General features: G+C 38.0%; 3 protein-coding genes across 5 annotated transcripts in view; all 3 read right to left on the bottom strand.

Annotated features, from left to right (window-relative positions):
* The window catches only part of tfg (trafficking from ER to golgi regulator), a 16,596-nt gene extending 14,540 nt beyond the window's left edge, over window positions 1–2,056 (bottom strand). The window contains exon 1 of one of the 2 annotated variants that reach the window (XM_024286904.2): window positions 1,890–2,056. The gene's annotated coding sequence lies outside the window, so the exon portion shown is untranslated. The remainder of the gene's footprint in view (window positions 1–1,889) is intronic. The other variant, XM_024286903.2, reaches the window with a different exon arrangement.
* A 921-nt stretch (window positions 2,057–2,977) lies between these two features.
* Window positions 2,978–6,624, bottom strand: jagn1a (jagunal homolog 1a). Of its 2 annotated transcripts, none has more exons than XM_024287188.2 (3): window positions 6,520–6,624; window positions 4,461–4,567; window positions 2,978–4,366 (listed from the first exon to the last, which is right to left on the bottom strand). In XM_024287188.2, exons 2-3 carry the CDS (start codon window positions 4,541–4,543, stop codon window positions 3,904–3,906), a joined length of 546 nt encoding a protein of 181 aa, XP_024142956.1. In that variant the 5' UTR covers window positions 4,544–4,567; window positions 6,520–6,624; the 3' UTR covers window positions 2,978–3,903. The 2 variants fall into 2 exon arrangements, with proteins under 2 accessions (XP_024142956.1, XP_024142955.1); XM_024287187.2 differs by having other exon boundaries at window positions 4,461–4,555.
* Window positions 6,625–7,302: 678 nt separating this feature from the next.
* col8a1a (collagen, type VIII, alpha 1a) lies at window positions 7,303–24,313 on the bottom strand. The gene is made up of 3 exons (XM_024287190.2): window positions 23,730–24,313; window positions 11,092–11,395; window positions 7,303–10,826 (listed from the first exon to the last, which is right to left on the bottom strand). Exons 2-3 carry the CDS (start codon window positions 11,384–11,386, stop codon window positions 8,890–8,892), a joined length of 2,232 nt encoding a protein of 743 aa, XP_024142958.1. The 5' UTR covers window positions 11,387–11,395; window positions 23,730–24,313; the 3' UTR covers window positions 7,303–8,889.
* Window positions 24,314–24,715: the final 402 nt, after the last annotated feature.

Raw genomic sequence — 24,715 nt, 5'->3', positions numbered from 1 at the left:
GAAAAATATTTGTACATTTTTTAAAAGATATTCCAAAGTTTTACACCAATAACAGAAAAACACAATTGCTTCAAAGCTCAGGGCTTTGAAACAATTTTAAAACAAGTTTAAAATGTACTTAAAGCAAAAACATTAAAGGGATTTTTTTGTAGTTAAAAATAGCGTTAAAAGCGATGTTTCTATGATTTTCATCTACAGATGTGAAAGCAAATTTATGCAAATCATCCTACTTTTAAAGCATATTTTCATAGGCTTTCAAATATGCAAAAATATAAATAAAAAAACCCCGCTGCTTAAAGGATTACTGGAAACAATTACATGCCTCATCTTTTAATCTATTTTAAAAGTGTTCTCAGAGGTCTACTAATGATTTTTATAAAAAAAAAAAAAAAAAAAATTACTGCTGTTTATCAAGGACATAGTTTCTGCAGAGCTGCAGTAGTTCATTAGTTCTGAGTTGATTGTGGGATTGTTGATGTGGTTTAAACCTGCCCCCACTTTATATCACCCATCTGTTTAGAGTTAAACTGTAAACTTTAGACTTTTTCCCGCTAGCTTACAGCCCCTCACAACCTTAAGCTAACATTACTGATGGAGCAAAAGTGGCATCAATAATAGAGCACTCCAGCCCTACAGTTAGAAGTCAGATGTAAGTTCAGACAAGGAAAACGAAGACGTACATTGATCCTCTACAGAGTGGATGCATCAGAATGAGGTGGAGGGGGGAGATTGTGGCCCACCCAGTGGATTTTCTACATCACCAATTAAGATATTTTAAACTGCTTTTTTGTCTGTAATTTACCAAACTCAGAAATGCAATTTTAGGCTTAATTTTCTTCTCTACTGTGAAAAAACCCCCAAGAAAAAAAAAAAAAAAAAAAAAAAAAAATTTAATGGAGTGGTTCTTTAAGAAAAATATCCATTGAGTAGGTTAATAAAAGCGTAAGCCATTGGCTGGTACTGAAAATAAAGATGACAGGTGCTGGGACAGCTATTTATTTAGAGTTAGACCTACTTGTAGACTTTGACCAATCATAAACAATTAGATAAGAGAATTGGTTCAGCTTCATTTAGCAGTCATTGTTAAACGCCTTTAGTCATTGCCTGCTTTTACTTTTCCTGTGGCATCACCACTTTATGCCCTAAGCCGAACAATACGCAGCTATGAATGCCGGGAATTCTTCGTGCTCGGCTGTCCTGAACAGATGAATAATTAGCTGGATGCTAAGGATTGAGTGGTAGCTAGCGTTTAGCCCTGGTACAGAGAAATTGAGGCCAAAAAAGACACTTCATTTCACAGCGGGACTGGTTGAGCCAAACCAGTTTAAATGGCAATACAATCAAACGCCCAGATAGATGATGTTTACTGCTGCTTTTAGTGAGGCAACTCACTGTAAGACAGTAAACAACCTGTGGTCAGCATGTTAACGGTGCAGGAGGATAAGGCTTCACCATAAAACATATCAGAAATGACGCAATAAACCTTGCAAGCTGAGATGAAAACTGTACATTTATTTAGGATTTAATATAGTTTAAATGTTGCTTTTACAATGACTATTTTATTCCAATAGACTTTGGTGCAATAGGTCAGCTTTATTGCTGACCTATTAAGATTACCATTTAGTTAACTGAATTTTTTAAGGTTATAAATGTTAAAATGTACCTCTACTTAAATGTTAAAAAGGCGTAATATAATTTACAAATCTAAGTTTTTATCAAATCCGCCTGTTAACCTGTTTGGACGCATAAACGTAACGTTAGCTTCAGTAGAAACACTAGCTAGCTACTGTTAGCTATTTAGTTAAATTTTTAGCTAATCAACCTACATGACAGTCACAGTCGCGCACTTTCAAGATACCAATGTTATCAAACAAAAGAGCATATTTTACCTAAAATCAGACGTTTTCACCACGCTGTGTTTCCAAGGTTTCGCCAGGCCGCGAAAGCCAAATCTTTTTAGCTAACCTAGCTAGACCCGGGGAGCAGCATCCGGAAGTGGCCTCCCGACTGTCAACGTCAGCCAGTACGTGGCAGTCCTGACGCGCAGCCGCAGACGGGCGGAACAAAGTCCTGCGTTATCAAACAACAGGACGATCAGGGATGGGTCACTTGTAAAAATGAGTTAATCATTTAGTCTGTAATGCAATTAATTATTAAAAAATAATAATAAAGGACACATGTAATGAGTTCAAAACCCTAATGAGTTAACTGCAAATGTTTGCCTCCATTATCTAAGAGAATATTGTTTTTATTTCAAATATGAGGAAAAAATGTTCTATAATAACTAACCAAAGCTTTTTATAAGTCAAAAATTAGTCAAAATAGGCTTTGTTTAAGCATGGAAGTATTCCTGCTGACCAACAAAAATTGTTTTTTTTTTGGCATTTTAACATGTTATTTTGTCATTTTTCTCACGATGGAGGACATATCTTAAGAAACTTGAGCTTAAAATTGCCTCCTGAGAATTTCTTAGTTCAGATCGTTATGAATCAGGAGCAGATGAAAAAATAACAATTTTAAAAGATTATATTTGTGACAGAAAATACTCCACATGGGCCACAAGCTCCTTGCTCTTCTCCATCTGATGCATCCACTTGTAGTCTTGATCTATGTATGTCTTCATTTTCCACGTCTGAACATTGCTTTCCATCTCTGGTGAACAGGGAGGTCTCAGGAACAGGGAGGGGAAGGGTGGGTGGGGTTGCTTGACACCAAAGCGCACGCCCACAGCTCAGGCGTGAATTTCTAATTAAGAAATTAGGAAAATGAAGGATCATAAAAGGCATTTTTCTCTGTTAATTGATGCAAGACACTCATCAGAATGACTGTGCCATGATTTGATCTGACCCACTTGAACTGTTTGGTGTGACTAATTTAGGAGTTAATATAGATGCCTTCACAAAAAAACAATAAAAAAACAGGCAATATTACCTAAAGTACCACAATTATTAAACATTTAAAAAAAAGTCAGTAACCCTTTACTGAAAAATGTATTTAATTAAAATTCAGATTTACTGAATGAAACCTTCATCTTTATTGCAACTCTGATAAAACTGCAGGAAAATATGACAACATCAGGATTAACACAAGTCTGAAAATGTTTATTTTTGAAATTAAAATGGAAATTATGAGAAGCAGATATATTCTTTGTATAAAGAAACAGTGAAGGGACTTACAATCTCTGCATTCTTTATTCTGTAAATTCTTTATTCTATAAATCAATGTATTATTTTTAACTATCAATCATTATCTTGAATCTGATGCCGCTTTTTTATGTTGAAATAAATATACCTGACATGTGTGTAAGAGTGTGCATAGTTGTGTTGTAACTTTAAAGCTTTTTCTGTTTTTGCAGAAAACTACTGTGCTGATTGATTTGAAGACGCACTCTGACAAAAATGGCGTTCTTTGTGTTTTTCACATGTTCTTGTGGCTTTTTTCTCATTATGGAGGACACAAATAAAGACAATTAAGGTTGAAATTGCATTTCTGAGTATTTCTTCATTCAAATCGTTGAATCAGGAGCAGACAACAAAAATGTGTTTTTAAAAAAAAGTGTAGTTGTGGCGTAGAAAATGAAAGCTCTGCTCTGAAATAAGATGGGAAGGGGGTGGGCTCAACAGTTCTGAACTCCTGCTCCTCTGGACAAACTATTTCCTAGAAAATGACACATGTTTTTGATTTTTTCTAAAAAAGACATAATTCCAATTAAAAGACCACTGGGAGCAGTTTCACAATAATTTAAAAGATTTTTGGAGTGGGACTTTAAAGTTTATATTTTTAAGCCTTTGAAAAATAAGCACCCTTTTTTTTAATTTAAAGTCACAGGATGCCAAAATATTGTGTTGAACTAATAAACTGATCTAAATAAGATATATGACGGTGTAATATTTATATTTATGCTTACTTCTTCTTCTTTTCCTGAGTGGCATCAAACCAAGAGTCTAACAGTTTTTTCATGTAATATAGCTGCCATGCATGCACTTGAACGGCCACCACCATGATGAGGTACATGACAGTCACTGCAGAGAAGCCAAAGATGAAGCGGTAGGCTTTGCCGTGGCGGTACAGCTGCTGCGCCACGGGGAACATCTCCATGCCTCCGTAGATCAGAGGAGCCACAGAGAACAGCCCTGCGCTGATCATGGATAAGACCAGGTAGCTGATATTGTTCTTGGGGAGAGACAGGCTGCTGCACAGCAGAGGGAGGACGCTGAGCAGGTACGGATACTCCCACTGGTATGGCGTGGACACGGTGTCATGTGACACCAGGTGGAGGTGACTGACGGTGACTTGAGCGGCCACCAGCAGCCAGATCAGGAGATGCACCACGTTCAGTTTGCGTACCTCTGATTTTAGGGAAGCACTGCAGAGTGAAAACAAACAAATACATTAAATAAAGCATATTATTTAGGGATTAAGATCTTTTTTTTAAAATCAGAGTCAAATAAGATACTTGCCTCATCTGATAAAGCGGAGCAACCTTCTCTCTGTGTTTGAAGTCGCTTCCATTGGTTCCAGCAGTTCTGACACGTGATGTCATGATGACAGAATCCTACAAACACAGCTATACAGTTCATATTCCACACATTATTTACAACAGTAAATGGAGCCAAACAACCACAAGATGAATCACCTTGCTTTTGTAACAAGATATTTTGATGTTTTTGACCCTTGAGGCAGTTGATTCTCTCGTGGAGAAAAGCATCCATGCCCTCCCCATTACTGAAAGCTCTCCAAAAAAATGGCAAGCAATATAGGAGAAGCCAGATTCCAGCTCAGACGAGGAAATCAAAGACGCTTATGGATCTATTAGTCTGCAAGTGGATGCATCAGAATGGAGAGGAGCAGGAAGTTTGTGGCTTCCTGTTGTAGCTTCTACATCACACACATAAGCTCTTTTGAAATATGATTTTTTTGCCTGCTCCTGATTCACAGCAATTTCAATAAAGAAATACTCAGAAATGCAATTTTAAGATTATTCCCTATATACAGTGGTGGACAAAATTGTTTTTACCCCTCAGTTAAAGAAGGACAAACCCACAATTCTCACTGAAATCACTTGAAACTTACAAAAGTAACAATAAATAAAAAAAATTTGAAAATGAAACAATCAAAATCAGCCATCAATTTTGAATTGTTGATTAACATAATTATTTAAAAAAACAAACTAATGAAACAGGCCCGCACAAAAATGATGGTACCTCAATAAAAGATTGAAAACTATTTGACCAGAGTGACATGATTAACTCAGGTGTGTCCTTTAATTGACATCACAGGTGTTTTATTTATTGTTACTTTTGTAAGTTTTGAGGGATTTCAGTTAGAGTTGTGGGTTTGTCCTTCTTTAACTGAGGGGTATGAACAATTTTGTCCACGTCTGTTTATGCCCTTCATCATAAGAAAATGTCAGAGGAATATGCTAAAAGCACCAAAAAAAAATCACAATTTTCATTATGTTTTTGCAGAGCAGATGCAAAATGTTGAAAGCAACCGTAGATTTGTGACGTAGAAAATACACTATGAAATCACAAGCTCCCTGCTCCACTTCATTCTGATGCATACACTTGTAGATTACATATTTGTGGTCCTTATTCAAGATGGAATCTGGATCAAACATTCACAATTTGACACCTTCAATATAGCTAATGCTAGGCTGGGGGTGTGAGCCGTTGTGGGCTAGCAGGAAGAGTGTAAACAGAGACGGGGAGGGGAAGGGGGGATGGAATTGTTCGGTGAAAATTGTCACAATTTAGAGGTAAATTTATAATGAACTATTACTGCTCTACAGAAACTATCTCCAAGAAAATGACTCTGTTTTTTGGATTTCAGATAAAATGGCATTATCATAATTAAAAGACCACTGGGAACGCTTAAAAAAAAATAGGTCAAACTATAGGAGGGGACTTTAACTATATAATATTTCATTATTTACAAGGTATTTTGATGTTGATGTCTGAGAATGACGTATGTTTTTCTAATTTCTTATATTTTTGAGTCTATTTTACACATATCCAGAATATATCATTATTTTTGTGGTGTTTATTGTTGGAAAAAAAACACAATGACAATATTTGGTGAGGAAAAACTGATCACTTGAATTTCTTTATTATTTTATTTTTAATAATAATTGATTTATTATTATTTTTAATACAATAGTTGCTTAGCTTAAATGCTATATTAGCACATACATTTATACAGGCTTATGGCAAACATGATGCTTTTTATCTAATTCTTCTCACTAGTTTTCATTGAAAAGAAAGATGGAAATTCGAATTAAATATGTGCATAATTTTGGACACGTTTAGCAAAAGCCCAGTTCTGCAAACGCCCCTCTTAATAATAATAAATACATCCATAGTAGTATTTACAGAGGTTTAGCTAGGTTGTAGAAAGCTAACTCGACGTCTTTTGCTATCTTTATTTACACATTTCGATCAAACATGTAAACAAAACGTAATTTCAGCATTAAAAACCACGTAGGAGAAACGTGATATAACAGAGAAAAATATTGCTCACCGACGATGTAACCGCCGCGTCTCTCCTTCAGCCCGGAAATGCTCGGAGCTGCTTGTTTGAACAGAACGAGAAAGAAAAGAGGGATGACTGACTGCAGCTCTGCGCATGCGCGCCCTCGACCGCAGCATCAGCATCCCCGGGACAAACCCAGCTGCAGACTGAAAACCAGGAATTCAGCAATTCCAATCAACGGGAGTCAAACCCAACAAACTGTTATTGATCTGATTCTGACACACCAGTATTCTATCTGCAGAGGTCTAATTTTAGGTGATCATGCGACAATAATTAAACAATTAATTTTAAATATCTATCTGTAATAATATTTTAAAGGAATAAAGAACCTGAGAAGTAAAACTGTATGAATACTAGTGGGGTGGATGCAGTAACAGGAACAGGAAGAGGATGGATGAACTGAGGCGGAGATCCTGGGATGTCCCTACAGTCTGTGTCTGTGGTGGGAGAAAGGAGGATGAAACTGGAATCCATCATGGACAATCCTCTTCATCATCATCCTCTTCATGATGGCTGCACTGAGGACCTCCTTCAGTCCGAGACTTTAACACGTGAAGCGCTTTCACAGATCTTTCCTGCTGTCAGCATTTAGACTCTACAACAGAGACACTTTTTAGGTGTATTTTAGCTTTATTTGTTAACTATTTGTAGCTTTCAATAGAACTTTGGAAAATCAAGGTAATTTTACTTTTGTGGAATCAATAAAGTTTTATTTTACTCTATTCAATAACACTTTTAGTTATGTAATTTGTTTAATAACAATAGTGGATAATGACATTAAATAAAACACTTTATTTAGACAAAAAACCCCAAAAGACAATCATGACAAACATAAAACATTATTACACATATTATCTGATTACAAATACACTTTCAGCACCATGGTCAGTCCTGCTTATGATTTCCTTCTTTGCAGTTTTCTCATTGTATGTATTTATGTAGAAACAGTCAAGTACATGAGTTTTACATTTTATTGACATAAATGTTCTTATGAATTGAGGCTGTAATATAAAAAACAAACATTAAACATGCTGTTCATGTTGTTGTCTGACTTTCAAATAATAATAATAATAACATCATAAAACAAGCACACTGTTTTCCAGCTAAAGTGAATCACACATGCTTTTATTTTGAAATCATATTCTGACCTTTCATACCTTCTATATAAATTAGTAAATAAGAAAGATACCCAATTATTGATTTTTTTTAAATGACTTTGTGGTTAAGTTACAACTGAAGCACAATATTTTCAAAATAAACTTGAGTATGTGAACAGGCATCTGGGTATGCAGGCTTGATTTCATTTGGAAAAGAACTGCTGTTTTGTGTTTTGACTCTGATTAATACAGACATTTTAATGCTGTGGGCTGTTTTGGGTTCTATATTGGGAAGAACTCCCACAAATCCATCTGTTCTAACATTTCTAAAACATAATATTAACCAAATATTTTCAAAAAATGTTGATCAATTTCATAGTCTAAAACTTCTGTGACGTGCTTTGACAGTCTATTTTGAAATTTAATTTAAGTTAGTTTTTTTTTTTGTTTTTTTGTTTTTATCCACACAGTACATTTATACTGAAAAGGACAGTTAAAAATGTTGAATTAAAAAGTGATGACACCACATGAGCACAAAGATCAAGAATAATTAGTCAATCACCAATGTAATCTCAATTATAAAGAATTGCTCAAACGTATTTTAGTTTAATTGCATCCACTTTTGAGGATGTAAAATGTGGTAGCAATCAATTGAGTTAAATCTGTCAGTTGAAAATAGGTAAAAAAAAATCCCAACATATTGTAAACTAAATATGTAGAAATGCATTTCCCTTAAAAATAAACAAAACAAACAACAGACATATTGCTAGCATGCACTTCCTGTTGTAATTTGCACTTTCAGGTGGTAAATCTATACCTTCATTCCTGTTCTCTATGCAAAGTTTAGTGGACAAATGCAGCTTTTGTATTTCCTTTTTTATCTTTACTTGTTTTTGTGTCATTCCCTTTTCATGTCGTTTATTGCATGACTGAGATTAGCTGCCAATTTTTAAACTTGTAAAAAAACTAGACTTAATTTGCTGCTGCAGCATCTGACATTTCATGCTTATCTTTTTGCAATTGTTTAGGTTTATTGCTGTGTTGTTTTTATTTATTTGTATTGTTTAGGTTGCAAGAAAAAAAGGATCCTTCTTTGCTCTACCATTTAAAATGGCTACAAGGTTACAGAGTATTGATGATTTTCTCGTATCTCTGTCAACCACATCCTTATTTACTGACTATGCCTAAGAATAATTCATGTTTATGTACTGTAAAACATATTCCCTTTGTTTTTCCTGTGATAAGTCTGAAACGTGTTATTTCACATGGGATACAACAAATACCCAGTAAAGGATGAATGCACATACTGTCCAGCGTAGAGTCCTGAAGCCTGATCTGAGGGTAGCATGAGGTGCACTGTGTCCCCAGCCTGCAGAGGTAATACTGCACTTCCTGAAGCTTGATCTAAGAAACCTTTCTTGTATTCGTCATAGGTATACATCACTGGTTCATTGTTTCGAATCAACGCCACCCACACGTTAGCTCCTTTGCAGTGAACGTGGTAGGCAAAGTAGTAAATACCGGGCACATCGCAGGTGAAGATTCCTGTTTGAGGGTCATAATTTTGGCGGCCATTGTACAAGAGTTTGTCAAATATGATGGGAGTTCCGACAGGTGGAAAAGGAGTCGTTATTATGGCCGTGAATGCGGGCATCTCCAGACCACTGACACCCATCACTTCTGCTCCATTTTCCCCATACTTGCTCTTTTTAACATAACCTCCAGCCTTGACGCCATCTAGACCCGGACCCATCTCAGATAGCACTCCAGCCAATTCAGGAGAGAAGCCTGGTACTCCTGGTGGCCCTGGTGGACCTGGAGGGCCAGGTTGACCGGGTTGTCCAGCCGTCCCAGGAGGACCCTCTCTTCCTGGGGCTCCTATGGGACCAGGTACACCTGGACTTCCATTTTCTGTTATGCCAGGTGGTCCAGGTGGGCCCTTATCCCCCTTAGGTCCTTGAGAACCTGGGGGACCAATTGGTCCTGTTGCACCATTCCGACCTGGGATTCCTTTTGGACCTTGAGGCCCCACTTCACCAGGTAACCCACCTTGTCCTTTCGAACCAGGAGCCCCAGAAGGACCTGGCATACCAAGTGAACCTTTAGGCCCTACTTCCCCTTTGGGACCAGTTACGCCTGGTGAACCTCTTGGTCCTGGTTCTCCTGGATCCCCAGGTAAACCATTGTCTCCGGGTAGTCCTGGAAGACCTTGGTCACCCTTGGCCCCATCAAGCCCTCTTGGTCCTGCATCTCCATCTTCTCCTTTAAAACCTGGTGGACCTATGCTTCCTGGGGGTCCCGTAGGACCTGGAGGACCTGGTGGACCATTTAGTCCAGGGGATCCAAGCATGCCAGGTAATCCACCGTGACCCTTATCTCCTTTAGGTCCTTGAAGTCCTGGTGGCCCAATAATCCCTTTATCACCCTTTGGTCCAGGTAGCCCTGGTTTACTTAATCCTGGTAACCCTGGTTTTCCAGGCAAACCAGTCGGTCCAGCGTGACCTTTAGCCCCTGGAATACCTGGCTGCCCTGGCAGGCCATTCTGACCTGGTTTTCCCAGACCAGGGACACCTGGTGGACCAGGCTGACCTCCTTCTCCAGGCTGCCCTGGTGGTCCTGTCTCACCAGGATATCCTTTATCTCCCTTTGGACCTTGTGGACCTGGAGCTCCATTTAGACCTGGTTTCCCAAAACCAGGCAACCCTCTTGGACCAGCAACTCCAGGTGGCCCTGGGAGTCCTTTGTGCCCAGGTTGTCCCGGCAGTCCAATCCCTTTGTCTCCTTTGGGTCCTTGTAACCCCGGCAATCCAGGTAAGCCCTTGTGACCAGGCTCTCCTTTGGGTCCAAGTTGACCCGGTAATCCTTGTGCTCCAGGTCTGCCAAACCCTGGAAGCCCTGGTGGTCCTGGGGGTCCCTGAGGCCCTGGTTGTCCTGCCGGACCTTCTTCACCCCTGAGGCCCATTTCTCCTTGAGGCCCAGCCCCACCATTTACTCCTGGCTTCCCTGGCAAGCCTGGCAAACCCAGTTTTCCTACACCAGGCACTCCTGGTGGTCCTGGAGGTCCAGGCTGACCTGAAGGACCTGGCTGCCCCAACCCTGGAGGTCCAGAAGGTCCAGCTGGTCCGGCCGGTCCAGGTGGCCCAGCTGGACATGGTTCTCCTTGGGGGGCACCCTCAACTCCACTAGGGATTGTCTGACCTGTGGATATAATGCATTATTGTAAATTCAAGTTTGAAAAATTGCAAAAAGTCACACTATGGAGTTGGTAAATGGGCAAACACTCGGAGGACATAAAGGCGACCTATTAAATGTTTTTTTTAAGAAAATAAAGAATATTTAATTAAATAGGCTTGGTAAAAGGAGAACTATTTTTAAAATCCATTTTCAGAAGAACTGTGGTGCATTTTCTGAAGACAAGGAGACATTTATGTGCTCATCATGCTTTAGCAGAGAACTTTCTCACCTTTGTCCTGTCCACCTAGATAGGCGCCCCCATCCCGAATGTTTTGTTTGCCCTTGAGTATTGGCATCTGGGGGACTTCCTTCCTATAATGGGGATACTGCATATAGGGCACTTCCTTGCCGAGGTACTGTTGTTGGGGGAAGCCACCTTTGCCCTTGCCCAGGTGTTGATGGTGCTGCTTTGGCTGGTACTGCTGAGGGTGTTGCTTGTGTCCGTAGAACGCTCCACCATTTATGTGTGTCAGAACGACAAAGTGGAGCAGACTCAGGAAGAGCAGGACGGGAAGGGAAGACATGGCCAAAGCCTGTGGGAAACAAATGAACAAACAAACAAATAAATAAATAAATGGGAAAAATGATTTTGAGTTATACTGCTAATGTTTTTGGCTCATGCTTAAGTCCATGTCCACCTCTACTACCACACATCTGTGAAGTAAATCTTTGTCTCCCCCTGCTGGTTAAAATTGCAAATGCTGACTAGATCTTGTAAGCTTCTTCTTCTTCTTCACCTTTTGGCTTAGTCCATTTTGGGGTCGCCACAGCAAAACAGCACCCACTCTATCGCAGAGTTTTTACGCCAGATGCCCTTCCTGACTGAAACTTGTACTTGAGGGCACAGGGACCCAGTTAGGCAGCAGCGTCAAGGGTCTTGCCCTTGTCCTAAGGACCCAATCTGGATGGAGATCAGTGGACACCCCAGGGATTGAACTCCTGCGTGCAAATCCTATACTTAGCCCTTACTTAGGACTTCTAGATCTTGCATTCTGTTGTCGGTTAAATAGTCTTTTATTACAATTTCATTTATAAATGTTGCCTTAAAAGTTATTTTTTTCCCCTTTTGTATTAAACAACAATTAGAGATAAACTTTAGGGCCAACACCAAGTTTTCTTAAACTCTTAAATTTGTCTGTTTTTGTCTCTTTGTAGATTTTAAGAGATGCAGTAATATGCATTAAACAGTAAATACAATTTACATCAAATAAAAAATGAAATATAATATTTTTCTAAAATTTTTGAAAATCACAAGATATTCTGTTATTTTTGAAGTTATATAAAATAAAAGTGTAATATGTCAGCTACAATTTACTCTTACTTCTGTCTGATCAATTAACTGTATACAGTCATTAAAACGTTACTACACAGCCATCATCAAAGAAGCATAGCCATTCTTAAGATATTAAACTAGTCATAAATAGACATAAACAAAAGTTTAATAAAGTTGTTCAGTAAACTTAGACAGTGGGCCATGGGGAGAAACAACTGACGAAATACACGGACAGTGGAGCCAAAATCACATTTTAGGAACAAGTGGGACCCCGTAAAGGACATCATTTGTAGTTCCATGTTTCTTTTTCACAAAGCATCTTTTATTAGTTGCCATTGTAGTAGATGAAAACACTTTCAGGAAATCAGACAAATTTTCTACACTGTCAATATTCAGTACAAATTTAAGACCAAAAAAAGAATTCAAAATTCACAAAGTACCTCTTTGTTTCAGTAGTTTACAGATGTAGATTTAGCAGCAGAACCAAAAGAAGTCACATTTTATCTCAGTTTTATTTTGTGTTATTCTCCTTTATGTCTTTTTAATTGTATTTAAATTGTATTTAAACATTTTCATCTGTTATAAAGGCCCATTTACAGGGTTGTATTTCAAAGCTTAAGTTCATCCCCTTTTTGTCCTTCTCTTACAGAACTAAGTTGTATCATTAACAAAACAGATACAGAGATTTGTTCCTCTGATGTACAATTCATTACCCAACATCATTGTGGATTGGCGATTGACACAATTTCCCGACAGAGACAATAAAATTAATCCAAACCTGTAAATCTAACTATTTTTAGATCTAGACGACCTGATGTATCTTCAGGTACCAAACTTCAGTGGTATGTCAACCTTTTGTTTTTGACAGAAAAACGTTTTTTCCTTGTCAACTACTTTGTGTATTTGTACAATTGCACTCATACAAGAAAAAAGCTGATGAATGATTAGCTTGTTTGCAGCTCTGCCAGCAATAATAAAACATCACTGTTGCTATGCAAGCATTACAAACCACAAAATATTGTTTAGAAGTAACCAAGAATTTAGCTTTTTTCAGCAATTTGTTTTATTCACATTCTGTTTTTCCGCAAATCTAGTTTTTATTTTTAATTGTAAATCTCCTTGAGCTGCACAAACGTGATAGAAACGCTTTTTATGAATTAAATGTATTGATTAATTAATTATAAGCTGCAAGTTAGGCTTTTGGATGCCTTTACAACCTCCTGAATTTTCGATCATGTCTCAGTTTATTCTTCCAAAAAATAAAACTACAGTTCTCCAGTAATTGTACCCATTCCACTTTAATTAATGAAAACTGAATTTGGCATACAGACAGACAGAGATTCTGCAGCGTTTTGAGCCCCCAACCCTCAACACACACAAACAAGGCCTTGGTTAATAAAAAGACATTTTCCACGGCTCAGCTCAGGCGATTACGCTTCTTAAGACCTCGGGTTCTGCAAAGCAAACTTACATCTATAAAGTCTTTATTTTGACAAATTTGATTTCACATTATGTTATTCTGTCTCCTGATTATCCATCCATATCTTCATAACTCGCTCATTCATGTAGTGCCATGGGGTTGCTGGAGCCTATCCAGGTGCTGAAAGGCAAAGGTGAAGTACACCTTGGACAGTTCGCCACTCCATCACAGGGCCACACAGAGACAAACAACCACAAACACACTGTGAAGGGTGTTTTTGGATGGGAATGTCTGGAGAAAATCCATACATGCATGAAAACTCCACACAGAAAGAAGCCAGCAGGGATTTGAACCACTTACAGAAGAGAAAACCAGTTCTATTATTGTGGGTTTGCGTGAGCTCCTCATCTGTTCCTTCTATCAACATGATTTGATTTGATTTGAAACATGAAGGTTCTTATCAATTAAAACCGCAGTAGTGAGGCTGAAGGAATCAATGAAGGTGATCGGTAAGAGAACTGAACACGTAATCCAGGGACGGTCATCATGTTTTCTAGTTTTCCCTGACCAGCTAGCTGCTGGTTAGCTGAATAAAGTGGTTCCACTCCTTGACTGACCAAACGCACCCGATTTAGGTTGTCAGCATCAGGACCAGGGTTGACCAGCCCTGCTATCATCTATCATACACCTTTAGCTTTCTGAACAGGAAAAATCATGTCTGATCATGTATGGGGACGTTTATCAGTTTTTGCCTCATACAACAATTCCCCCACTTCAAAAGATGAGAGGCCTGTAATTTTCATCATAGGTAGACCTCAACTATGAGAGACAAAATGAGAAAAAAAATCCAGAAAATCACATTGTCTGATTTTTGAAGAATTTATTTGTGAATTGTGGTGGAAAATAAGTATTTGGTCAATAGCAAAAGTTAATCTCAATACATTATCATAAACCCTTTGTTGCCAATGACAGGAGTTAAATGTTTTCTGTAAGTCCTCACAAGGTTTTCACAAACCGCTGCTGGTATTTTGGCCCATTCCTCCATTCAGATCTCCTCTAGAGCAGTGATGTTTTGGGGCTGTCGCTGGTCAACATGGAATTTTAATTCACTCCAAAGATTTTCTATGGAGTTGAGATCTGGAGACTGGTTAAGTCACTCCAGAACCTGTGAGTTTGTTTGGGGGGAAAAGCACATTTGTCAACATGGAGTATACTATGATAGGAAATGCTTCCCTTCTGACACCAGCCTCTAGTGGTCATTTGAAGAATTGCAGCATTTGCTATTTTTTTGTACTTAATCCTGTAAGTAAAGATGGAGGAGGGACCTTTTAGCTGCACAAAACACCACAGAGGACTGTTTTCCTCTTCTTTTACACCTCATACTCCCACAACATATATCTTCTTCAGAAACACTTGTGATTGTTAAGTTGGACAAATATAGACAAGGATTGCAAATAAGACAACCACTTTATACAATTTTAAGAATTTGGTGGCTGGGTGGCTCAGTTGGCTGGGTGTAGGACTGGTGTACAGGAAACCTGAGTTCACTTCCCGGGGCGTGTAACGATCCTAATCCAGTGTGGGTCCTTATGCAAGACTCTTTGTTCTGCTACCTGTATTCATCTCTCTGTGCCTTTAAAAATACAGGGTTGTGTCAGGAAGCGCATCTATTCTAAAAAATCACCTGTGTGAATCAGTGAAAAGGTGACTCACTGTGGTAACCCCTGACTGGATAAGCATTTTCTCTGAATGGGTTTTAGTTCTACAACTCTGCAATTTTCACAAGATTAACCCTTTAAACCTATCACTGGTGATACCTAAATAACACACACTCTTTGACATAATGCAACTCTTCAAACATTCACACAATCCTTGTGAAACAGGTGATTCGGACATGGAGAAAAGCAACTTTTCTAACACCAAGACGCTTTTCTCCAAGACAGAATCAGCTGGTTCAAGTTGATCGCGTAAACACGTCACTGCTATAAGGTGTTGCATATCAGGACAAGGCTGCTTTTCTTCACTTCAGAATCACTTGGAATTACGTTAATTGTGTAAACAGAGTTACAGTTACAGTAGTCGAAAGACTGCAATGATCCACTTCAATGAAAATAGTGTTTTTGGTGTTTTTAACGTGTTCTTGCAGCATTTTTCTCAAAATGGAGGACATGTAAATAATTTAAGATAAAAACCGCCTCTCTGAGTATTTCTTTATTCAAATCGTGAAGGATAATGAGCTGATGAAAACCTGTACTTTGAAAGCTCAGGTTCATGACACCTCCTCTGAAATAGGTGGGATAAAGTGGGCCTTCTCCACTCTAATTCTAAATCCTTCACTTAGAGACAAACAGATCCATTAACACAGAGATATTCAAATCTAGTCCTCGAGGGCTGGTGTCCTACATGTTTTCCCTTGAAGCATCTTATTGGTTAAACCCAAGTGAGGTAATTAGCAGCAGATAAGACAGGGTTTCTGGAAAACCTGCAGGAGGTCGTCCCTCAGGGCCTGGATTTGGACACCCCTGCATTAACAAATTCATTTTCCTCCTCCAAACTCAAAGCGGTACGGCTGGACAGCTTCAATATTGCTCACTGTTTTTATTTATTTATTGCTACACTAATGTGAGCTTGCAGTTGTGAGGGTCTGTAAGCTAGCAAGAGAGTATAAACAAAGGAATGCTGGGATATGAAGGAAAGTCACAACTCAGGGGTTCGTTTCTGATTAAAATATGCTTTAAAAAAAGCAACAGTTTATTGTTTCTTTATTTTGCCTAAAAACAGGATAATCATAATTAAAAGACCACTGGGAGCACTTATAATAGAAAAAATATAGTTGGAGTGGAATTTTAAAGGCTTAAACTGAATCAAATCTTGTCATTGACACATTGTTTTGGTTTAATTAAGTCACACGTTTAGATAGGCTACTTTAATTGAATTATCTCAATAAAATGTGCTGTTGTGTTAGAATTTCATGCTGTGATCCCAAAAGTTGGTAGTTTCATTCTATATGCATTTTTATGGTATTTGCATCTTGCCTGTCAGCTTTCTGCAAACATTCTAAATAAATTCAGCTCTTAAAAAGGAGCCAATCAACACATGTCAATGGAAAAACATGTCTAAGTCTTTAAAATTTCTATGAAAATAAATATTCTTTTAAATTTAAATTATTGTCTCAAGCTAAAGCCCAATTTCCAGTAACTGGTTGCTTATAGATTCGGAGTGCATCCATTCATTTCTGTGTCCATTCTTTATGTATGAATGCGACAGATTAAGTGATAAATTCCTTTTTTTACTAGTCTTTGCTCATGTAGACTTTATTTAGTTTTGTTGTTTAAATCCTCACCAATCGCAATCTTCTCCTTTTCTATCTTATGATGTGGTTTCATAAAAGTTCAGCAAAATTAAAAGAACCAAGGTGATGCTCCACACTCTTTACCACGGCTGCTCTCCGTCTCCATCAAACAGTGGCACAGTCCTGTCAAAATCACCAGAAGCCCGAGAAAAGGTCAAAGGGTGGAACAATCCAAGAAGCTTCTAATGGAGGGGGACAACAAAAATGCATTTGAGGTTTTAAAACAAGAGTGTGAAGAGTTTGAAATGAACCAGCTGACTCATAATTCAATTAAGCAAATCCCAAAAGAGTTTAATCATTTTTTAGGAACTTGTTCTCTGCTTTTGACTATAAAAATCAAAACAGTGAGGATGGGGAACTCGTAGAACTGTCCACAGCTCCAGGAAATGTTCATTTTAGGCCGAAAATGGAAATAAATCAAATGCCTTGTTGGGAAGTCTCTGCAGACTAGAGCACATTTTGATCTTTTCACATGTTTGCAAGTGAAATTTTTTCTCCCACACTGAGAGTCTCTATTTCCTTGTTCCCTGATTTCAGTCAATAGCTTCAGGAATGATCAGAATGCTTTTTTAATACTCACTGGTGGTGCATGCACGCCAGAGAATTAGCTTAGGGGTGTCAAAGATACTTTACACATGTTAGAGGAAAAGTGGCACAAATCTAACAGTCAATTCTTCAGGATTCTCTCACTTCAGACCAATTTACATTTGACTGTTTTATGAGCTTTGAGGGACGCTTTGATTAGAATCATCACGTGTTCCCCTGGGTGAGTTTTAGCATGTTTAAGAATTCTGAAGAACCAGCAAGAGTCTGTTCAGTGTTGATGAAGTCTTCTGCTGACTCGACAAAGATGGAAAAAACCTTTATTCTGTTGGGTACGGTGGCCCTGAAGTACAAATTTCATCAATGAATAACTCAGCACATTAAAGATCACAATGACAATTTAAAAAGCAAAACAAATATTTAAAAAAATATAAAATTTTAGAAATCAAAAGAAGCAAAAAATAAATAAATAAAATAAAATAAAACATTTCCAAAAGCAAAACTGATTTCCAGAAATAAAATGTGAATTAGCGATGTCGGTTTCTGAATGGCTCAGCGGTTAAATCCGCGGTCTTGAAATCAAGAGGTAGCCGGTTCGATTCCCACCTGAGGCTTATTTCTAGGGCTGCACGGTGGCGCAGTGGTTAGCGCTCTTGCCTCACAGCGAGAAGGCCCCGGTTCGACTCCCGGCTGGGACCTTTCTGTGTGGAGTTTGCATGTTCTCCCCATGCATGCGTGGGTTTTCACCGGGGACTCCGGCTTCCTCCCACCGTCCAAAAACATGCTTCATAGGTTAATTGGTGACTCTAAATTGCCCCTAGGTGTGAATGTGAGAGTGTATGTGTGTGTGATTGAGGCCCTGCGACAGACTGGCGACCTGTCCAGGGTGTACCCCGCCTTCGCCCTTCAGTAGCCGGGATAGGCTCCGGCACCCCCGCGACCCCGAAAGGGAAGAAGCGGCCAAGAAGATGGATGGATGGATTAGCGATGTCCCATAGTATCTAACCTTTTTCGTTTTTTTTAAATTATTATTTAATTGTTTAACAGTTCATTTAAATTTCTGTAAATTGCTTTTTTTTCTACAATTGCCATTATTGTTTTCTTTTCATTTTGGTTTCAGAATGTAGTTTTACATTTTTAAAATCTAACATTCTTTTTATGTATAATGTTGCTTTGCTTTTTTAATTACTGTGGTGATTGTCAATACGTTTTTGTGCTGAGTGATTTGTTGATGTGATTTGCACTTCAAGGCCACCGTAGTTGGGCCTTACTTTAGCAGAACTGTGACATCTCAATTGTTGCATTTAACTTTTTATTCTTACATGTAGAGCTTGTTTCTAACCCATTAAAACTCAAACTGTACGCTGATGACTGATGTTTCTGTCCACAAGCGTCCATTTGAACAGTGTGAAGGATTTGACATTTTTTAAGAAGAAGACAGTTTAAATGTCTAAAACATACATTTTTGCTAATGAAAAAAGTGCATAAAAGTCACAGATTGGTGTGCTGCAAGTCAGAGGTGGTCTTGAATCAAATAAACACATTTATTGGCAAACATCTTTAACCTCTATCAGCTAAAAAAACAATCTAAATTAATTTAAGATCATATCTCTAAACCAGAAACTCAGTGTCATCAACCAAATGTGTCAACATGAGTCCAAACTTGGAGCAAACCCCAAAAATAAACTGGACAGGTGATCGCATCCAGTATGGTCCTCACCTACCAGTGGCTGGAATAAGCTCCAGCATCCTCATGACGCCCAAAAGGATTAAGAGAAGAGGAAGAGACGATTTACATTTTCAAATAGAACGATTTAAAAAGTAAAAAGGAGAAAAAAAAACTGTCAACATTTTAAATATTACTTAGAAGATTTCTGCAAATTACACAAAGTGCTTTAGCTCGATGCTAAAGTCCTCCTTAAGAAAAGTTGGATCTGTGTCCTCTGAAAACCTGGGTTAAAACGAAGCATCTTATTAAATTTTTTATTTAGATATTTTTTTAAGTTAAGAAACTCAATATTTGCATTTCTTTCCCTCCAGATTTCAGTCTGTCAGTTGTCTCTCCATCCATCCATAATCGATACTCACCTAATCCTGATTAGGGTAGTTATGAACCAATCAAATTCACTCTTAAAATTAGTACTATTTGTCTACACAGCATCATTTAAATGAATATGAATAATCAAGAAAGAAAGCAATAGAGATGGAAAAAGTAATAAAAACTTAACTTTTAGCTTTAGAGTGAGACAGGACTAAAAGAGAAAGAGTACCGTCTCCAAAAAATATTAAGTTTCCTATACTTGGAAACAGCTGATCAGATGAGGGGAAAGAAAGCAAACATCCAGAAGATTTTTTTTTTTAACAAATATAATTTTGATTGACCCTTTATAACCAGTCAGGATGAGCTGGTTTATCAAAGTCAGCAAAAACAATCACACACTTAACAAACTTTGGTTAATTCTTTAGCCCAATTTTTATGGATTATTCAAGTAGGGATATATTTTTTGGAACATACAAATTTTTTTTGTGTCATAATAGTTTTTTTTTAACCTAATTTATGATTTTTTTCCCCCAAGTTAAAATGTTCGTAAGGGGTTTTACCCAGAGACCCACACTGGATTAAGTTCATTCACCTGGCAGTTGAACCCAGTTTGCAGTTTTTTTCTGACATCATGTGTTAAAAACCAGATAGTTTACAGCTGTTGTTCATTCAACCTTTTATGTCTATAATTTGTTTAAAAATAAACTCAGATCATCTTTTGATCTATTTCAAAATTGTTCCCAGTGGTCTTTTAATCATGAAAATCTAAAAACCTTTGTCGTTTTCCAGGACATAGTTTCTGCAGAGCGGTAGGAGTTAATCCAAAATTCATCAGAGTTGTAGGCGGGACAGTTGGCATGGAGTAAGTCTGCCCCTACCTCCCGTCATCCATATGATTACTCTCTCTCTTGCTAGCTTACAGCCCCTCACACCCCCAACCTAACATTATCGATGCAACAAAAAATGGCGAGTAATATCTGAGCTATCCAGCTGTACAGTTTAGATCCAGATTCCAGCTCAGATCAGGGAAACAAAGACATACATGCATCTATTTGTCTGCAAGAGGATTTATCAGAACGGAGCAGAAAGCTTGTCAATCGCAGCTTCCACATCGCAGCTGCAAGCGCTTTCAATCAGCATTTTCTCTTCTGCTCCTGATTTACAATAAACTAAATAAAAAATACTCAGAAACGCAATTTTGAGCTTACTTTGTGTCCTCCATCATGACAAATATCCCAAAAGAACATGTTAAAATAACCAAAAACATGATTTGGTCTTTAACGCTGAGAGTCAACCATTTGGTCCCATTTTTAGAACGGCCTGACTGTTGACACCATGACACCCCAGTCTCACAGCAGACTGTCAGGTCATCAAGATGAAGGATTTGTCTTTTGGATTAAAACACTGTACATTAAATACAATATGTTCATGTTTGTGTTGTTTTATGAACACAATCTAAGAATTTAAAAATAATTCACCTTTGAGTTATGGGTAGAGACCTTGGGGCGGAGCAACCACGCCCCCTTTTCCTTCTATGGCTGCAAGCTTTCAGAAGTCACAAATATGATTTTTTTCAAATGTAATTTTTTTCGTCTGTGCTTGATTCTCAGCAATTTGAATAAAGAAATACTAACAGACTCCATTTTAAACTTAATTTTCTTTATAAATGTCCTCCATTATCACAAAAATGCCACAAGAACAAGTTAAAACAGCTTTTTTTGGAGTGGGTCTTTAAATGTATTAATTTATGCTGTCAAAATGTAAAAAAACACCTAAAATGTGTTTTTTTAAAGTATGAAGCTATAATCATGTGTGTCTTGATGAAAGATAAAAAACTCCAGATAATAAAATCACCTGTGTGTCCTCTTCACCTCTTTACCTCACACACACAAACGCTCACAGCAGCAGATCTCAGCTGATGGATGAGACAGCCAAGTACACAAAGCTCGGCGGTGACAAATTCCTCCTCTTCCCTCACATCACACCGAGACGGACGTCTTAGCCCCGCCCCCTCGCGTCTCCTCTCTGGATCTGGCCGTCTCTCCTCCTTCCTGTGTCTGCGGCGCTGCTGCCGTTTCGCCTCATTTCTCTCCTCCGCTTGCCCTTTCTCGGCGTTCAGAAACTCGCCGCTTCGGTGACCCGTGTGCGCTTTGCGAGGCCACGCTGGAGGTCAGAGGTCAAGACTCACGGCAGAAGAGAGTTGACAGCGGAGGGGTTTTCTCACGGGAACACGTCGTACACTTTTATAGAAAACAATCTGGATTCATTTCTGCAAATTATTCACAACGTTTTCGCAGATGCACACAACCCTAACTGCCGTTTCCTTGTGGTTTCTCAGCAAAAGGAAACAAAAATGCTGCTCCTCGCCTCCTTAAACGCAGCTCTTCTAACAAAGCAAACCTTGTAAAATTAACACCTCTTTTGGTCACGCTACAAACGCCCTCCGCCAAACAAACCCGGTCCACATACCAGAGGAACATAGCTGCTCCACACACACACGCGGCCACAGCTGTGCAGCTTATACGTGTTTGCCTCACTTTGGCTCCCGTTCGCCCAACCATAACTCTTTGGTTTTGGTTGCATTCTTTCGGCCTTTTGTCCCGTTCATTCCTCCTGTTTGCTGAATGCCGAGTACAAGGGGGTGCAATGTTGAATGAGCACACACTCCTCGGGAAGGGTTACAGGACGCCAGCAGAAGATGAAGTTCTCATCTTTTTCAACACCTCTTCTTTTTTATTGTTAGATTGTTTTGGGTTCTTCCAAACCATCAGAGGCAATGAAACACTGAATCTTGATAAAGTAAAAAGACTCCTGTTGAAAAGAACGTATTTTCTGTCTTGGTAGAAAAACATTTTTCAATAGAATAGTTACTTAATTTAAGAAAGCATGTCTTAGTGACTATTAATGTTTTTCCTAAAAGAAGAATTCTTGGTGAGACAATTTTTCTGACCTTTTTGCTTTTGTCAAGATTTTTGACTTACTTCTAGAGGGTCAATTATTGCAGTGAAGTTAAAGGAGACAATGTGATGAGATAAAAATGATCGGGTTTGCCACAAACAGAGAAAACAAAGACAAAATAATACTCAGCCTAAATGAAAATTAAGGACACTAGAAGTTAGTTTTAGAGATGTTCCTGAACAAAACCTTGTTTTAAGTCAGATTAAAAATGCCAATATTTTAAAAGACAAGACCAATATCTCTTTCTCATCATAAATGGTTGAAATTTTCTACATCTTGATCATGTTACAGCAGCACTGCATCACAAACAAACAATAGTTAGTTTGACACACAAAAAATCTGAGAAAATGAATTTGGAAACTAGTTTCGGCTATAATCTGGTGTGAAGCAACCTTAATATTTTTGCACTTTGCCCCCTGTCAAATAAACTAATAAACAGACACAAAAAATCATACAATAATTACAAAATAGAAGGCCAGTGGGGTGAGAAAAACTCCTACCAATAATTCTTATTCAAAGAATATTTTTCTAGCTTCTAAGAGATGTTTTCTCAAATATTATTTTACTACTGAAACACTTTTTTCCCTGCTAAACAGAAATGAAGACAATTTTCCTTGAGACAAGAGTCTTTGCTGTGCAGCTTTGTTTGGTTATTAGTATTATGGAGCTCCTGTCACTTAATTATTTTATTTTCTTTTAAGCATGGTTTTAAAAAATGTTACTTTTGAAGGAAATAAGTCAAATTAAAACCTTCTGAAAAAATATTTTCTATAAGAACAGTCTTAAATCTGCTCTGACAGTGAAGGAGTTTGAACAATAAAGTTGAACAACGAACAATTTTAGGTAAGTAGCTATAGAGAGCATCATTAGACAGATTAAAGGACAGATTGGCTTTTGGAAAAGCTGCTGTTTGCTCTTCTGGCGCTTCTCACCAAACTGCTGCCCCCCCACCCTCGAAACCGTCTGTTGGCTCAGCCTGAACTCTCTGCACATGCATGAAGCCAAAGCTTCTGAATGAACTCTCGCCTCAAGCACAATCCTCGTCTCTCAAATGAATGCACAGCTCACAGTGAGGAGGAGGCTCTGCATGCAGCAGCTTGATAAACAGATGTATGCAGGTTAATGTGATAAATCTTAATGTTAAAGGACATAAATTAATAAAATAAATGTCTATATTTCAGATTGAGATAGAATGAAGTCATGTGTCTAAAGATGCATAGACAAGATAAAAGAAAGAACAACTTGTATAAAAATATAAACATCTTCATCCACTGCCTTACCTTTTCCTGTGGCCGTTTGTGAGGGAATGGTCACTGCAATGGCAGGCAGGCAGGAGGACAACCACAAGAGGCGCTGGCACACGTGCATGTAACAAACGTGCATCTTTTGGACGCGGCTTTTATCTGCTACAGGGTGGAGTCACCAGGGTGGGTGGGAGAGGCGGACGCATGGAGGAAGGAGGGATGGAAGATGGATCGGAGGGACAGGGCTGAACACCACCTCCAAGAGAGGCAAAAGTTACTCATGCAACTCAAGACAGAAGAACTCCAGATATGACAGACAGATATGAACTTTGGGAAAACTTTATTGATAATAAGAGCTGAATGCAAAACAAACAAAAAAAAATCTAGTTTTATTACATTTGATTTGACATATTAGACTTTTTAAGATCAGGAACTCCAAATATTGTTGACAAATATTCTGAGTTTTTGCTCAGATATAGATATTTTCTGACAAAAAAAGCTTTTATATATTTAAAACTATATGTTTATTGAAAAAAGGAAGACAAAAAGTTAATTGGGAAATAATGCAATACAACATCTAAGTAACTTCGATTTTACAAATGTTTCCTATGTTTTCTCACTTCTTCTAAGACCATTTCAGTTTTCAGAACTTTCTATAGTCATTTTTCATCTATAACTGCTGTGTATTTTTGGTGCAAAAATGCTTTACTAACCTAATTAAACGTGTTTCTTAATCATTTACAATTTGCTCTAATATTTTATATTTAAAACAGTTTTCTGTGGCAATTTTTGATGTTCATCTTTTCAGTACAACCCCAACTTCTTAGTTTTTACACAAATTTGTCATTATTTTACACACAAAAAAATCCACAATAAGCCCAAAACTATTAAAGTCTGAGTGGTGAATTTTATTTTTTTCACTGCAATAAAAACAAAAAATTTGATAAAACTGCTTCCTATGGCTCATAAAACCATATAGACACTAAATAAAAATGTAAAAATCCAAAACAAAGCAAAGATAA

Source organism: Oryzias melastigma, linkage group LG21, assembly GCF_002922805.2.
Source record: "Oryzias melastigma strain HK-1 linkage group LG21, ASM292280v2, whole genome shotgun sequence".
Lineage (NCBI taxonomy): Eukaryota > Metazoa > Chordata > Actinopteri > Beloniformes > Adrianichthyidae > Oryzias > Oryzias melastigma.
Note: the sequence above shows the minus strand (reverse complement) of the source record. Positions and strands in the feature narration are given on the sequence as shown.

Coding starts and splice junctions, on each gene's coding strand:
- jagn1a (XM_024287188.2), bottom strand. CDS start 4,543: ATGACATCACGTGTCAGAACTGCTGGAACCAATGGAAGCGACTTCAAA. Junction 4,367..4,460: donor GCTCCGCTTTATCAGATGAG/GCAAGTATCTTA, acceptor TTCACTCTGCAG/TGCTTCCCTAAAATCAGAGG.
- col8a1a (XM_024287190.2), bottom strand. CDS start 11,386: ATGTCTTCCCTTCCCGTCCTGCTCTTCCTGAGTCTGCTCCACTTTGTC. Junction 10,827..11,091: donor TCTAGGTGGACAGGACAAAG/GTGAGAAAGTTC, acceptor TTATATCCACAG/GTCAGACAATCCCTAGTGGA.